Consider the following 15,507-nt stretch of genomic DNA (forward strand, 5'->3'; position numbering starts at 1 on the left):
CTCACTTTTGGCTTTCAATTAGGTCCAGGTGCAGTCCATTAACTATTTCCCGCTAAAATTTCTAAAACTGAAACCCGTAAAAGAAAAGAGTAATGTTATTCATACCATGTTTTTATACCATATTTATAAACTACTTTAGATGGCATCGTGGACAGCCACATTATTTGAAAAATTTGGAAAACCCAAGGAAATGAAGAAGAAAGACTCATCGTATACCACAATCATTATTTAATTAACAAATTTTTCTTAATTATTAATTTATTAAATAATGAACTAAATTAAAAAATATGATTAATTCAAACGATGTGATTGTCCATCTCAAGTGCCATTAAAAATATGAAAAATATGATACAAAAATATGATATAAATAACATTACTCCATACAGTCACCTCTCTCTCTCTCTCCATCCTCAACCTCGGTCCATGTGCAGTCCTCCGATTTCTATCTGGCTCACTTCAACCTCTCCCTCAAGGAGGCAGACCTCTCTATAAAGTGGAAGCAGAAGCTCCACAATCACCACGCACCTTCAGTCAATCACGCTTCCCTCCCCCTCTCTGCCTGACAACCAAAGAACAACCAATTTCCTCTCCACAATCACCACTCACCTTCACCCTTGTCTCTCTCGGAGAATCAAAGAAAAACCAATTTCCAGGCATGCGCGTTTTGCGTATCCCGTTTTCTCAGTATTCTTCTCTCGACTTCTCACGTCTCTTATGTCCATCATATCCCCTCTCGTATTTCTCTCTCATCTCCCTGCTCAGATCATACTATGATCATACTATCCGTTTGAATCGCAGTATTCTCTGTCAGACAGACAAAGGTCTTCTCATATCTACGCCAATGCCTCCAGATATTATCATGGCGTCATTTTTGGTGTTCGTCACTTTGGTGGTGCTCGGATCTCTACTGTCATTTGTGTCCACGCCGTAGTTCTAACTCTGCGGCTCCCAGTCTCACTTATTTATCCCGTCGAGTTATAACAGGTTCAACTACGGATCGTGTAATACAGGCACGAGTATTCAAACACGTCGTCGATACCTGGGTAAATATATCGGCACATCGGATGCGGAAGGAGAACGATATGTTTACTCGACGATGTGTTTTGAATACTCGTGCGTGTCTTACTCGATCCAGTAGTTGAATCTGGTGTAACTCAATGGGATAAATAGGGGAGACTGCAGGCCCAGAGTTAGAACCACGGCATGGCCACAAATGACGGTCGAGATCCCCGAGCACCACCAAGGTGACCGGAAGCGATGCCATGATATTATATGGGATTGTCAGCGTCGAAATTGATGTTTGGGGGAAATGTACTATCGATTCTATTTCCTAACTCGTTGTTTGGATGTTGAGAAAATGTAAGAGAAATTAACGTTTACACTTGGTTTCTTGATGCTTTTTCTTTCGATGGAATGAGAGTGAAAATTTTGTATGTTAGATAATCAGCATAATATTAACTGTATGTTTGGTTGCTGAGAAAATGTTTGCAATGAAATTAACAATCCATGCTACATTTCGTGATGACTAGAAATTGATGCCCGCGCATTGCTGCGGGATTAGAAATTGTATGGAAGATTGATAAGCTAATTCTAAATCATCAAGTTTGCAACTGCATTGCATGACAATCAATTGAAACGTTTTCTCTAAATTATTAAACAACATTTAGCATAAACTAACTTGCAAGTTCAAATGCATGAATGCAAGTGCAGATAAATTGTGAAATTCCACACACGTCATACTTCATTTAGGAAACTGAAAATCATAAAAAATAAATTGATAAACAGACAAAGATGGTTCACAATTATAAATGTTAAATGCTAATAAAACATATAATACAATGATCTCGGTTTCTCTCATAATTATAAAATGTTGAATGTAAACAGCATACCCAAATTACTTGTCAAACCAATAAAAATTTCCACTCCTTGGTTAATATCAAAGAATGCCAAATCCAAATCCATGAACCCCACACTGTGAACCGATTCCTTACCAAAGTTATAGCAAGTATTGTTATCCAATTCCAATAATGTTGTTATAGTACTCCTTGAAAATGCATGAGTTAGTATATCCGTCTCTCTCTCTAAGAGTAATTGTTAATAGTAATTATAATAACAGACTAAAAGCACTGTCAACTATGTTATCAAGGAAAACAAATGTCAAAGAGAAATGAAGATAAATGACTTATTGGTGCACTCAAGAAATTGAGAATCATTAGGATAGCTTATGTTCAATACAACTATGCAAGAATAGCCATTCTTCAATATTTAAGCAGGATTGGAAACAGGGAAGTAGCGTATTAAAGCATTAAAATAAGGTTAGTTGGCCAAAAGTTGTTAATTTCTTGTGTAATTAACCAGTTTGTCAATTATCTTATGAACATAAAGAAAGAGCAACATTTAACAAATCAAAAAATTTCTTGTCAATATTTTTTCTCTTTATATAAGAAGAGATGTCATGCAAATACAACCTTCACGATAAACCTTGAAAAATAGCCAATCTCCAAAATATAAAAACAAAACCTGACAATTTACACTCTTATAGTGAAGGCAATTTTCATAGCGTGGATTCCATTTTATAGAAGGCAAGCGTAAATGAATTAATTATGACAGAGATGGCATTGTAGATGTTGGAAGTCATGGAACCAAAAAGAATCGTGGCAGAGAAAAAAAGCACTATTTGTCATCAATTCAAGGTAATATAAAAAGAAACTGTACATGTGCAGTGGTTACAGGTACCAATCCTAGGTGATTAGCCAAATAGTGCCTCAAGTTGCTCTTTTGGGGAGCTCATGACTATGCCTTGACCCCTTTGTTTGCCCCTTTGTTGTCTAAAGTCCTGCTCTGGCTCTTTTCTTGGGGTCTGATCAAATAATTAAAATTTGTAAATTAAAGCCTAATTAATTTATGTAAACAAAGTAAATCAAGTAGAGGGCAAAGAACAAAAATTAAGAATTGTAACTTACATTGAAGGCAGATTCAATAATGTCATCGCTGAAATGTTGAAGTATGACTTGGGATTTCCAAAACCAGCAGGGCAGAATTCCTGCATAAATTAAAGCAAGGATATAAATTACCAACCCCAAATATTAAAACTAAAACAAAATTCAAGTTTTTTTTCTGAAATTTTAATTGGATTTGTAGGTACTTAATTGCTCAAACAAATAAAAATATAAATTACCAAAACTAATATTGATGAAATGAAGTGATGATCTTGGTTACCTCAAATCGTCCAGAACTGTTAACAGAACGGATGAGCTTTGCAATGTGAAGAGGTTCATCATTGTTATTGTTAATTAAGTAAATAGAAGCCCGGCAGGAACTCTAATCACATCTCTATGTTCCATGTTGAAGGAGTCCTTTCTATCTTTCATCATAAGCGTACAGGTAAATTGTCCTGAAATAGCAAAGCAACAAAAAAAATGAAGATATTAGAGTTTATGATAATATAAATTCATATAAGAAAAATGAGTGTTAACGAAGAAATTAAACCCTAATCTCAAAAGGGTCTCCTCCAAAACTCAAAATCTCCACATTAAAATTTAAAATTTCAGTGCTTTCAAACAACCAACAAAAAAAGAAACCACCAAGAAACAACATTGATCCTTGCAACACAATTTTTTATATCCTCCAAGTATAATCTTTCATACAATATATATAAGCACATAATTTAACATTGCAACACAATCTTGCATGTCTTGTAGGGTAATTTTGATTTCATCAGTTGCTTTTGGGTACCCTTAAGACAAAAGTTAGTATACCTTGACGTACTTAGTAGCTCAAAGGCAAAGTGTATGCAAAGAGCAATAAACCAACATCCGCAGCATACCAAAAGCTGCCCAACAGAAAATAAAACAAATTCTGATTAAAAAAACACTCTGTTAACATCAGCATAGATAACAAATACGATAAAAGCTCTAAAAAATTTCAATCAAAAGTTTAAGACTTTAACTCAGAGATTCTCTGGGCAAAAAATATGTCCATCATTGCATTCTCATACAAAAGAATTCTTTAAATACTGATTTCATGCAATCCAATAGCTAAATGTTAAAATCAGAAAAATTTCTTTAACCCAGATTTTTAAAATTAAAATTATAAAAATTTGAACAAAAAAAAAAAAGAGAACCCAAAACAAATATGTCGGAGAACTCACCAGGAAACCCGAGCTTTCATGGGTTTGAAATTTCTTCAAATCAGAACGACAACCAAGTTTTGCTGGGTATAAAATTTCTTCGAATCAAAACGGGATTCAGCTTGGATTTTCCCAAGAATTCATCAAATCAAACAACAACAAAAATAAGTGCAGCAAACATAGTGCAGAATTTGTCAAAAGCAACAGATCCAGCATTCATGCAAAGCAAATACGATCATGAATTGAAAAAAAAGGTGAGAGAGAAAGAGAGAGAGAGAGAGAGAGAGAGAAAGGAACCTTGAGTTTTCTGGCGGATTGTGAAGTCTGAAGAGAACCCAGATCTAACAATTGTGAAGTCTGAGAGAACCCATAATTTGAATACCGAAATCTTGCGATTTTTGGCAGATTTTTCCATCACTGATTTCAATAACCCCAAATCAATTTTTTTTAAAAGTAAATAGATTTAAATTCGAAATTGGGCATAATAATTGAAAAACAGAACCAAAATTTCAAATTACTTGCCTTAAGTTGAGAGCATTTTACAAAATGACCTCTATGGAGACCCAACCTTCGAGCAGTTGCGGCCTGATGGTGGCGGTGCGAGAGAGAGAGTTTGAGAAGCTGCGATCTAATCTTTTGGATTTAGATGAGAGAGAGCAGAATAATGCAAAAGAGTCGAGAATAGGTACCTTCAAAGATGATGGACGCGTGGGCAGCGAGGGTAAAATCCTCTAAACAGAAACACTGCCGATGATCAACATGTGGAAAGCATGTACTGAAAAGGCAGAGCAAAACCCAAAAAAAAAAAGACCAGAGACGGAGGAATGAGAGATGGGCATCCAGCAAGGACAAAACGGACTTCGTATTGTAGCAAAGTGTGAACAGTACTGGAACCAAAGCAGAAACCAAGGGCAGTTCCGCCCTTTCACTGTTGGTGAACAATGCTCCTACTCACATGATGAACAGTAGAGAGGAACTGGGCCTTAGTAGATATAAATTTCGTTGTTTGCTTAGTAACCAATGCAAGGTTTTTCAAGATATAGTCTCGGAGTTGCATGCGCGTCTCCATAGATATTATGAATGTGTAATCTTATGTAGAGCAATAGGCTAGAGCCTTTACATCTTCTGTAATCGAAAGCATTGGAACAAGAAGAAATGAGTGGCTTGATAGTATAGGTGTAGAGTGTTCAATTTCAATAATTGTTGACAAAGTGCTTGTACTTCTTTATTTGTTTCTTTTTATTGTCAAACTTGTGTTGAAATTTTGCATTGAAACGCACATGCGTGATTTGAACTGTTCTTGTTAACAAGTTTTCGTTGCTTCATGGTTGAATCACTTCTTCAAATTTACCGAGATCAATATGTTCATCAGGCAAAAGAGGATTTAGAGGCGTTTCTTGGCGAAGTGGCTGTAGATTTTGTATCCTGGTATCCTGACTATCAAACTCTCTTGATTAGCTGCAATTTTCTTCTTTACATGCAAACTCGGTTTGAATAGCGGATGCTAACCCCAGCGCACCGCCTATGTAAGTTATGAATCTTATAATCGACTATGCTGGTCAATCTTCTGAATACACTAGCTTATTTCATGTAGGTGAAGTTGCTGCTGTTAGTTCCCGAGAGAAAGAGAGATTGAGGGTAGGCCTTACGTAGATTGACTTGGTTGAGAGTACTAAACCTGATACTCAATCGTTCAAACTTTACCGTGTTCATTAGGCAGTGGATGCATGTTAACAATGCTACATAATTGCTCTCATCTGCCTTCCGAGACCGAAGAAGGAACCAAGTTGGGAAAAATATTATAAATTAAATAGCTTGATAACATTGAGTTGTTAGACTGTAGGAGTTTCTATTTCTGATCAGTTATTTCACAAGCTCTTTTTTACATATGTGCATCCCTCGTATTTCACACACACGCAAGGACCGTAGATTTGAGATTCACCTTTGCAGAGTGACAATCATATTCTAGAGACTTGAAATTTAGTATTGGCCTTTGTTTTTTAGCTTTTGACTTGTAAACTTTTCGTATAGGTTCCAAGGTCGGCAGGAGCAGCTTCTGCAGCATCAGCCCCAAACCAGAGTTCTGCAAAGACTTTCCACGCACATGTACCACATGGCAACAAAACGCTATCCCCAAAAGACCATGTTTTGTGAGCTCCAGTCTACAACGGTGTAGAGAGCCTAGCCCTGATCCAGCAGAACCATCAGCAGCAGCCCTCAAACATCTTTCTGATTCAGACAACAAAGGGAATGCTTCATCAACAGAGCCCGGTGCAACTGCAGGCACTTAATTCTTAGCATCTTTCTTCTTCCTCTTGAAGATCATAGAAACTCCTTTAGGAAATATAGAATTTTCACAGTAGCATAGAATGAAGGTGCACCTGTGTTGGTTTGTAAAGAGTGGTTTGACAGTTTCACTACTGCAATTACCTCGTAGATTAAATTACGGATTATCAGATTGGTGATTTTTTATATGGGAATGTAAACTTTCATTCAACAAATTGACAGAATTTAACTGTAATTTCAAGTGCTCGTAGTACTTCAGGAAGTTGTTCTCGTCATCAATCGATTTATGTTTTGTGTGATCCCACTCGAAATTCTTTTTGTTGAAGTGCTGATGAAAATCAGTTGGCACAAACTTTTCTTTTCACGAATCAAGAACATCAATACGAATGAGAATGAAGAAGTTAATAGGCAATCCAAGATTAGTAATTTAAATCAATACATCTTAATTAGTATGTGTACATCTGTACAAAGAAATTACTAATAGAAATCTATAACTGTAAAATGTAGTTCCCTAGCATTACCCTATGAACTCACACTGCTGTAAGCGTAACACGAAACTGATTGGTCACTACGTTTTTCAGCCTACCGATAAAGCGAGTATGTTTGGTGCTGCAATGCTTGCTAACCTGGGGCTGAAAAAGTGAACTCAACATCTTCTCCAAGCTTTGTGTAGTGTACTTCACATACTTTCTAGCACTTGCATCTTGTTGCACCAAAATTCCATACTCCTGCATGTAACTGCTATAAACAGGTACAACTGCCTGCACCAAAAGTTGGCATACCTTCTGCCTCAAGCAATCGTCTGAAATGACCCAATTCGAGTGTTTCTTGTACCCTTCGTCGAAAGCCTCGTTGAATGCCTTGAGCCTTTTCTTATTGTCGTTGCCCTGGTGATAATCCATTGCTCCCCCAACAGGAGGCGAAATCCAACACTTTTGGGTTAGAAGAATCAGAAGCTTTCCCCAACTCTCTCTCAAGTAGAGAGTTGCATAGTAGTCCTTGTATTGCTCATGTGCTCCTAACCACGAATTTCCCATCAAGTCCCCAAGCTTTGTGCCCTTCAATTGGCTGAAATGGCAGTGATTGTTCATCATGAAAAAGTAGGAGAGGGAGATGTCTTCGTAGGTCTTTGACCACGCATCCAAATTTAGCCCGATTTCCTCCATCGTGCTAAAAATTTGCTTCGAAAGAAGATCATCATCATCATCATCATGTATATCGGTTTTCCAGCTTTGATGGATCTGCAAGACCTGGATCAAGATTGCCCTGTAATTATCTCCTAGCAGTTGATTGCAGTAACTAGTTATAAAGGTTACTAGCCCAGGAATGCTACCATCCGAAGGAGGAGAAAACCACCTTTGCAACTCCACTTGATTAGGAAGTTCCCAGAAAATCTCACAAGCACCATTGACAACTCTCTTGATTAAATCCCTTGTGAGGTTTTGGATTTCAGCGCAGGCCTCCCCGCCAAAAAGCCGGTTAAAATTCAACCTTAGATTTTCCAGAACCGTGAATATATCTAAGAGCTTTAACAGCTTTAAGGGGCCCTTCTTGATCTTGGTGACACTCCTGCCAAATTGGAGGAAAGAAACAAGTCGAAACTCTTTAGTGAATCTTGCAATGCAGCGCTTCCAAGCGTCCAATCCTGTCTTCTCAAAGACATTGTTGCAGAGTTTGTACTCGAGCTCGAGAAAATGCTTCACAACCAACTCCAAATGCTCGCTCCATTGGTCAGAGTCGATGCTTTGCAAATCATCAAACTCTGAGACTTCTATCTCAAGGTAGTCGAGATCAAGAGCCTGCAAGCTTCTTCTAGCATTCAAACTCCGCGCGTCAGCGTACAACAATATGCACTTTTCAAGCCGATCAGCAGCATTCAGTCTCTCAACTATGGCTTGAAGCTTTTGAACTACCGGCACGAGTAATGGAGATGAAGCAATGCAGGTTGCAGCATTTTTCTCCATTAATAAACTTTCAAATTCCGTTTCCAGCTTGTTGAATGCAGCATTGAGAACCCCTCCATCAAGGCGAGCGTAACCCTTGATTGCACGCAACACCCATAGAATTCTCACAGCTTTCTTCAAATTCAAGACGCTTTGATCATTGGCAAATGTGTCGCCTTCCAGAAACTCAACAATGTCCTGCAGCCACTGAATGGCCAGCCCACAATTGCCAGCAAGAAACCTCAACGCTTCTTCGAGCCTTTTCATGACCGAAAGATAAGCGGGGAGATCAGAACATGATTTGAAAGAGAGCGAATTCTCAAGCTCCCGAACAACATCATACACTTTGAGAACAGCAGATGCAGTACCGATGGCACCATTTATTTGGTCCCTCATTGCAAAATATCCACACTTTTGCGTCGCAGCCGGCCTAATTGCAGCTTCCAAAGATGACAATCTCTGCTTCATGCCATCCAACCTTGATGAAGCTTCATCGATTTCCGAAGAAAGAGCCGTAGATTGCTCCATACTAGCCTTCAACAATTTCTGTGCAGCTTTTAGATTCTCAAAACTATCAACATCAGCCATTTTCCAAAGAAAAAGCACTTTCCAATCTCAGAATCCCAACCAATCTGACTCAACCAAAATTTGGGTTACATTTTTTATAGTGCACCAAAAGATTGCAGAAGAGTGCAGTAAAAAAATAGAGTCATGGTTTCTTCCACACCACTCAAAAAATAAAAATAAAAAATTCACTTTACACCAAACAGTACCAAATGAAAACAAAGAGAATTACCAGATTCAAACCAACCTTCAACCTGCAAGATAAACACCCCATAAGAACCCTCAACTACCATGCCATGAATTTCCTTTGTTTAACAAAAAAAATTAAAAAACATATAACATCATAAACACACAAAAATTAAGACTGCCTACTGAATCCTGTTGAACTTAAAAGTTGTTTGCCCATAAATTAACCTTCCAAGAAGTCTCTTAAATTTTGTTGGAACATCCAGTAATATAATAAGGATGGTTAAGGCGGTCAAGTTGGTTAAAGCAGTCTGCTCCAGTCCACACTCCGCACCCAAAGTTCGAATTCCCCGTAATTTAGATTAATTAGTGTAATTACCCAGCCGTTTGTTAAAAACAATAAGGGCAGATTCATGGAAAGTTTATTTATTTAGTTATTATTATCTTGTTTATGTGTACCTTGGAGTAAATCGCTTCTTTTGCGTAACGAGAATGCTGGTTTCTTGCTTTTAAGGTACCATAACAGACTGATTTGCTTGCTTTTAAGACATGATAAGTTGTTAACTTTAGAGATTGTGTGTGTGTGCACACTTTACCTTCATTCCACAAAGGGAAACTAAAAAGGTTGTTAACTTTTCCGGAAGGGGGGTGAATGTCGATTGATGCAAAAAAGTAAAGCAAAGCGACCCAGTAAACTTGAAGGTGAAATATGCAACGCAACGGGCAGAAAATACTGGCACAAATACTGTGGACTGATAGCAACAGCTAGTACGAAGTTAAAACACGAAACATTACATTTGACAATGGAAATGTGTAAGGTTGACATCACTACAACTTTACTTTGGATATGTCGTGGATAGCAACATGTCCTATCTATCCACTTGCTGCGAAAAACCAAAGGAACAAAGCTAAATGTAACATCCAAGGCAAGGGCATAAGAAATCAAACTATAACAAACTTGATCCTCGGGAAAAACATGACTGTAAGCGCAAGATGAAATGATATAGGCTTATGGCTGCAAGCAGACTCGTACTCACAAGGTTGAGAAAGACAAAACAGCTGCAAAATTAGGGTTAATGTCCGATCAAGGGCCGCCTTTCTGTTTCAAGGTGATTTTGTCCCCCAGACTGAGGGCAATGCCTTGAGTCTTGCTTCTAATTCTGATGTATCCACTTAGCTTACCATCTGCTTGTTTCTCAACGCTCACATTAACCAAAGCATCCTCCCCGAAGACACTCTTTGCATACAGATTAGCAGCGAGGACTCCACACTCTCCTTCCAGTGCCGATCTAATGCCAGTAAGGGATGATCAGGAATTAATGAACCATCAATGATCCACCAAGAATGCGTAGGAAATCAAAAGGTATTCTTCCTACTCTTAAGATGCATGTGTAGGACACTTGTAACAACGACCAACATCGCACTAAAATAGACAACTACGCCAACTACTTGAATGATGGTTGTATAATTATATATGCACATATTAATGTTCCGCATGCCTGCATATGTCCATAGCTATGTATGATTCTGTGCATCTATTTAAGTAATCATTTCACATGTAACAGAGTAAACAACAAACAGAGTTACTAGTCTAAATCTTACAGTGGAGTCAGGCACTTCATGTTAGTCGCTTTTACAACGTGGTTCAGAAATTCCTTCTCGTCTTGAATAACAGTATTTACGGCAACCTGGGGAAACACGAATGTGTTAATGCATAGTAGAATCCAAATGCATCTATCAAGGAACAAAACCAAATAAGGACACATGATGCACATTGCCTTTTGATGTGAGAATGAAAAATAAATCCATGAGAACTATATAATCATAAAATGAGCAACACATTTATGAAAAAGATGATTCATGAGCTAGCAACCAATGACAATTCAGAAACACCATCTAAATTATCCCCCTTATGAGATAGGAAACATAAGCCAAATTTGATGTCCACCAGGGATTATATAACATGAAAGAAATTGATAAATTTGCATAATTTAAGGTACAACAACCACAAAACATAAAATTGAATATATATATATATACACACACATATACATAGGGGGTGCTATCCACACACCCCATTTTACTTCTCACACACCCCTTGATAATTTCTGTCCGTTGATCTTCTTCAATTCATCCGATCCGATGGCTGAAAATTAAAAAGGTGTGTGAGAAGTAAAATGAGATGTGTGGATATCACACCCCGTATATACATCTACTAGAACTAGAAAAGTGATTTATGAGGCTTTGACAACTCTCCTATAGAGAGTTTAACTCGGATCAATGCATGTAACTTAGCAAAATGAAAGAGTTGCCCACGATGCATCATATCTTTGCGGGTTGGAGACAATCCTACTACCATTAAAAAATAGGGAACTTTAACGAAAAGCTCCTGATACTGTTCACTTTAACGAAAAACCATATTTTTACACTAAAAAGTCAATCCTGGTACTATTCACTTTACCCTTTATTTTGTCCTTATCGTTAAAACTCAAAGTTTTCAATCTCTTTTCATTAGTTTTCCTTAAAAAATAAGGACAACTACAACAGTGCTAGCACATGGCAGTAATCATCACCAACATTTACCACCCATTGACAAACGATACAACAACCACCGCAAATATTATATACTTCACTAGTTCACAGTTACTACCATTGCATCATCATAATCAATATTCATAACCAGATGCATCAAACAATTAAATGTTAATAAAGCGGTTCATCATACGAACGCATGCCTTGTCTCAACATCAATATCCGTCCACATAAAATATCAAATGATTGTTTAAAGAAGTGATATCCTTTAGAGTCATTGTGAAGCCATTTCTTCAAGATGCACCAAATGATCATATCAATGAAGCACAGAAAATAATGCAAAAATGTATCAAAACCAGTGTACCTTATTCTCCCACTCAAACTCAGCCCACATTGCCCTAAATGCTACATCAGTGCATGATGCAGGAGATATGTAATCCATTATATCGATATGGATGTCATTGAGGACAATAACCGTTCTATCAAGCACATTTGAAGAACTCTCGTACACAATGTTACCAAATATAACTCCCGTTTCAGTTGAAGAGACCTTAATGTTTGCCTTTATCTGTTTGCTTGATTCCGGAGCTAGTGTATAGTTTTGCGGACGTTCAACAAGTTTGAGATCACCCATTGTGGCCAACTCCAAGCACAAATTCTGAAGGGTTTCCTTTGTTCGATTGATGACAGTAACATCAAGAACAATGTCATAATGATTAACTGTAACATAGGCTTCAGCATAAACAGGATCGCTGAAACCTGTGAGCTGAAGAATGCGGTTGAGCTTGTTTGCGTCATCATTATCCTTTGTGAACTCTCCAGTAGCACGTTTGAGATCATCTTGGACCTCATCTTCCAACTCAAGCTGGCTCATGCCCTGAAAAATATATGCATATAAGATAAACATTCAAAAGCATGTGATACAAACGATGGTTTTGGTGGTCGATCTGAACTACAGTTTATAGGTTGTTTGTACCACAACTTTATAAACTGCTAAATTACCATTAAATTGTTAAGAAAAATAATCTGCCTCAATATCTAAAGCAAGTCAGAACATGACCAAAAGTCTATCATAACAAACTGAAACGAAAGAAAAAAACCATAAAGACACAATATCAAACCCTTGATAGGATATTAACTTTACTGAATGGAAAAGACAAGAAGCATTAGTCTTCCTTACCCTTCTGCTCTTGAGATGGTAGAAATCAATAAGGTCATCAGGTTGTGCATTCAATATCTGGGCCTTAGCTTTACTTTCTTCTGTTTCCCGGAGCTGCTTATCTGCAAGCATTTTCACAAAGCTCTGTCTACATGACTCCAGCCATATCTTCCTTACTCCTTCACCTTTATGGCATAGTAATCGGATGCAAAGAACAATTCTATCTTGAGAATCGTTATCAATCGGATGTGGAAGGACTGAGGATTGTCCCAGTTGCAGCATAGATACCATGATCAACAATGCTTGTGTGGTTGCCTTGTTCACTTCAACCTTTGAAGGCTGAACCTCTTCCAATCTCAAAATAAGCTTCGTTAATGTGCAAGCCACAACTGACTCAAGGAAAAAATCACCCGAGAGAACCAATGACCTCAAGTTCCCCACAGAAGTCAGAGATCCTTGAACAAGGACAGGTGCAGACATCGCAGTTTCCAGAGCAGCAGACTGGGTGGCATAGGTCCCGTCTGCAAGGATCACAGGCCTCCTAGAAGACACAGTGCTCGAGCTTACCACCTGAGAGTTCTTTGAAGCATCTTGTGCCTCCTTTTCCTCAGAAGCAGTGTAGAATGGAAGCTCCCCAAGACACTGCTTAATGGTTGCAATCCCACTCTCAACCTCAGAAAGCGAGTGAGCATACTCGCCGATAATCCATAGAGCATGAGTACACACCCTGGAATTGCGGATCTGGTAGAAAGTATCCAGCAGCCTCATTATTATAGAAACACGCAGCTTGGGGTTGGTTTCAATGATCTCACGCACAAAAACAGCCACGTCCAGGGCTGAAGCCACATTCGAATCGCCCAAGAAATCCATCAAAGGGTGCACCACTGTGCTAGCCACCTCAGGAAACTTAACAGCACATGCGTATATTGCTTGCACCAACATCTGCCTATACTCCCCATTCTTCTCAAGTTCCCCACTCTGCGTCTTCACAACCTCCTTCTTCAACATCATCACAACCTCATCAACATTCGCGGGCGTAATCAAATCAAGCACGATGTCAAGAGTCTTCCTCCTAATATCTACATTCGGACTCGACAATGCCCTAAGCACATCCATAACCAACTCAATCACAATCTCCCTGTGCGATGCCTTAAGCTCACTAATCCTATCCAGCACAATCAACTTCACATTGTTATCACTCTGAGACAACAACAACTGACAGTACGTGTTGGCAGCTGCCCGAATTGCAGTGGGTGCCGAGGACAATGACACAAGGGTTCCGGCACACTCATAAACAACCGCACTCGACGGGGCATTAAGCAATGATATAATAACCTTAATGTACTTCCCCTTCTCACCTTTATTAACCCTACAGACCTTCTTAATCAATTCCAACACAACCATCTGTAACTGTTCCCCCCAATCAATAATCCTATCGATATGCTTAAACAAGTAATTCACAGCCCTATCCTGCGCACAATTAAACAGCATAAGGAAAGCATTTCGCTTACTCGAAGGGTCCTGCTCTGACGCCAAGAACCGATCTATGATCTCCGGCGCGCTGTCCAGCAACGTCTCCCCTTGCGGCAGGCGGTACACGGACATGATCGCCAGGACCGCATTCCGCCGCACGAACGGGTGGCGGTGCTCCAAATTGGCGAGAATCGAGGGGATCAGCGGCTCGATGATCTCGGACTCGTTCAAGCGGCAGAGAAACCGGAGCGTGACGCCGCGGATGTACTCGTTGGGGGACTGGAGGTTGTTGCGGAGGTTCTGGCAGATAAGGATCATCTCCGGCAGGACCTTCCCCTTGGAGTCGGTCTTGTCGATGATCTCGAGGTAGAGGAGGAGGAGCTTCTGGACGGTGTGGTCCTCGGAGGGGAGGACGTAGCGGATGATGGTGATGAATAGGTGGGGGATGGTGTCGCCGTTGAGGAGGAGCATGATGGCCTTCTTCAAGGCTTCGATCTTCAATTCGGTGTCGTTTCCTTCGAGGGCTTCCTTGATCTCATTGGCGAGGGCGGGGGTGCCCTTGTCGAAGTGGACCAGGAGAGTGCACGACTTCTCCATTGGGGATCCGAAATTGGGATTGGATCTCGGCGGATCCGAATCGGGGAAAGTCGGATCTGAATCGGAGAAATGTGGAGGAGGAGGAGATCTGGGCGTTTGTTTGGATGGTGAATGGTGGGGGATTTGGTGTTTTGATTTTGGTGTGTTGGTGGTGGCTTGGATTGAAGTGACAGACGACTGACGAGAGAGAGTGAGGTGAGGGAGAGTGTGAGAGGAACAGTTGGATTGGACCGATGGAGGATGGGATTGGGTTGCGTTGGTTTAGGTTGAGTTGGATCATTTCAGTTGGGTTGAAAACCGTACCAAACCAATGGGTTGGATCATATCATTTTGGACTAAAAGAAAATGTGTGAAGAAGTTTTGCGACACACGTTTTTTACACATATTTTCACACATTTTGTAAAGCTTCTTCCGTAATGTATTTTAAAGATTCAACTGTCTATCTTTTAGTGTTTCTTTGTATAATCGTATTCGTCCATTTTCTTCACTACAAATGAATGTCTTCATGGTTTTAGATTTGTCTAAGTTTTTACAATGATGATCTATGAGTGATGTACTAAAATATAAATGGTTCTAACCATTGAAATACTTTACGAAGTAGGCCCTACAAATTGGGTGTCAAAATATGTGGCAAAAGC

General features: G+C 39.2%; 3 protein-coding genes across 15 annotated transcripts; all 3 read right to left on the reverse strand.

The window, feature by feature from the left end:
* Positions 1-2,520: 2,520 nt before the first annotated feature.
* On the reverse strand, positions 2,521-5,025 carry LOC108174158 (uncharacterized). 13 transcript variants are annotated; one of them, XM_070827346.1, is made up of 8 exons: positions 4,819-5,025; positions 4,652-4,757; positions 4,427-4,546; positions 4,151-4,227; positions 3,769-3,832; positions 3,220-3,394; positions 2,964-3,043; positions 2,521-2,860 (listed from the first exon to the last, which is right to left on the reverse strand). In XM_070827346.1, exons 3-6 carry the CDS (start codon positions 4,542-4,544, stop codon positions 3,294-3,296), a joined length of 360 nt encoding a protein of 119 aa, XP_070683447.1. In that variant the 5' UTR covers positions 4,545-4,546; positions 4,652-4,757; positions 4,819-5,025; the 3' UTR covers positions 2,521-2,860; positions 2,964-3,043; positions 3,220-3,293. The 13 variants fall into 13 exon arrangements, 5 of the variants coding, with proteins under 5 accessions (XP_070683447.1, XP_070683448.1, XP_070683450.1 ...); XR_011584044.1 differs by lacking the exon at positions 4,819-5,025 and having other exon boundaries at positions 3,769-3,858; positions 4,151-4,212; positions 4,652-4,794; XR_011584039.1 differs by lacking the exon at positions 4,819-5,025 and having other exon boundaries at positions 3,759-3,858; positions 4,151-4,212; positions 4,652-4,794.
* A 1,809-nt stretch (positions 5,026-6,834) lies between these two features.
* On the reverse strand, positions 6,835-9,788 carry LOC103443241 (exocyst complex component EXO70A1-like). Its single transcript, XM_008382053.4, has one exon. The coding sequence runs from the start codon at positions 8,944-8,946 to the stop codon at positions 6,946-6,948; it is 2,001 nt and encodes a 666-aa protein (XP_008380275.3). The 5' UTR covers positions 8,947-9,788; the 3' UTR covers positions 6,835-6,945.
* A 51-nt stretch (positions 9,789-9,839) lies between these two features.
* LOC103443242 (coatomer subunit beta-1-like) lies at positions 9,840-15,166 on the reverse strand. Its single transcript, XM_008382054.4, has 4 exons — positions 12,821-15,166; positions 12,005-12,517; positions 10,711-10,796; positions 9,840-10,397 (listed from the first exon to the last, which is right to left on the reverse strand). Exons 1-4 carry the CDS (start codon positions 14,867-14,869, stop codon positions 10,193-10,195), a joined length of 2,853 nt encoding a protein of 950 aa, XP_008380276.2. The 5' UTR covers positions 14,870-15,166; the 3' UTR covers positions 9,840-10,192.
* Between the last annotated feature and the right edge of the window lie 341 nt (positions 15,167-15,507).

The sequence above is a fragment of the Malus domestica genome, chromosome 09 (genome assembly GCF_042453785.1).
Source record: "Malus domestica chromosome 09, GDT2T_hap1".
In the NCBI taxonomy this organism is placed as follows: domain Eukaryota; kingdom Viridiplantae; phylum Streptophyta; class Magnoliopsida; order Rosales; family Rosaceae; genus Malus; species Malus domestica.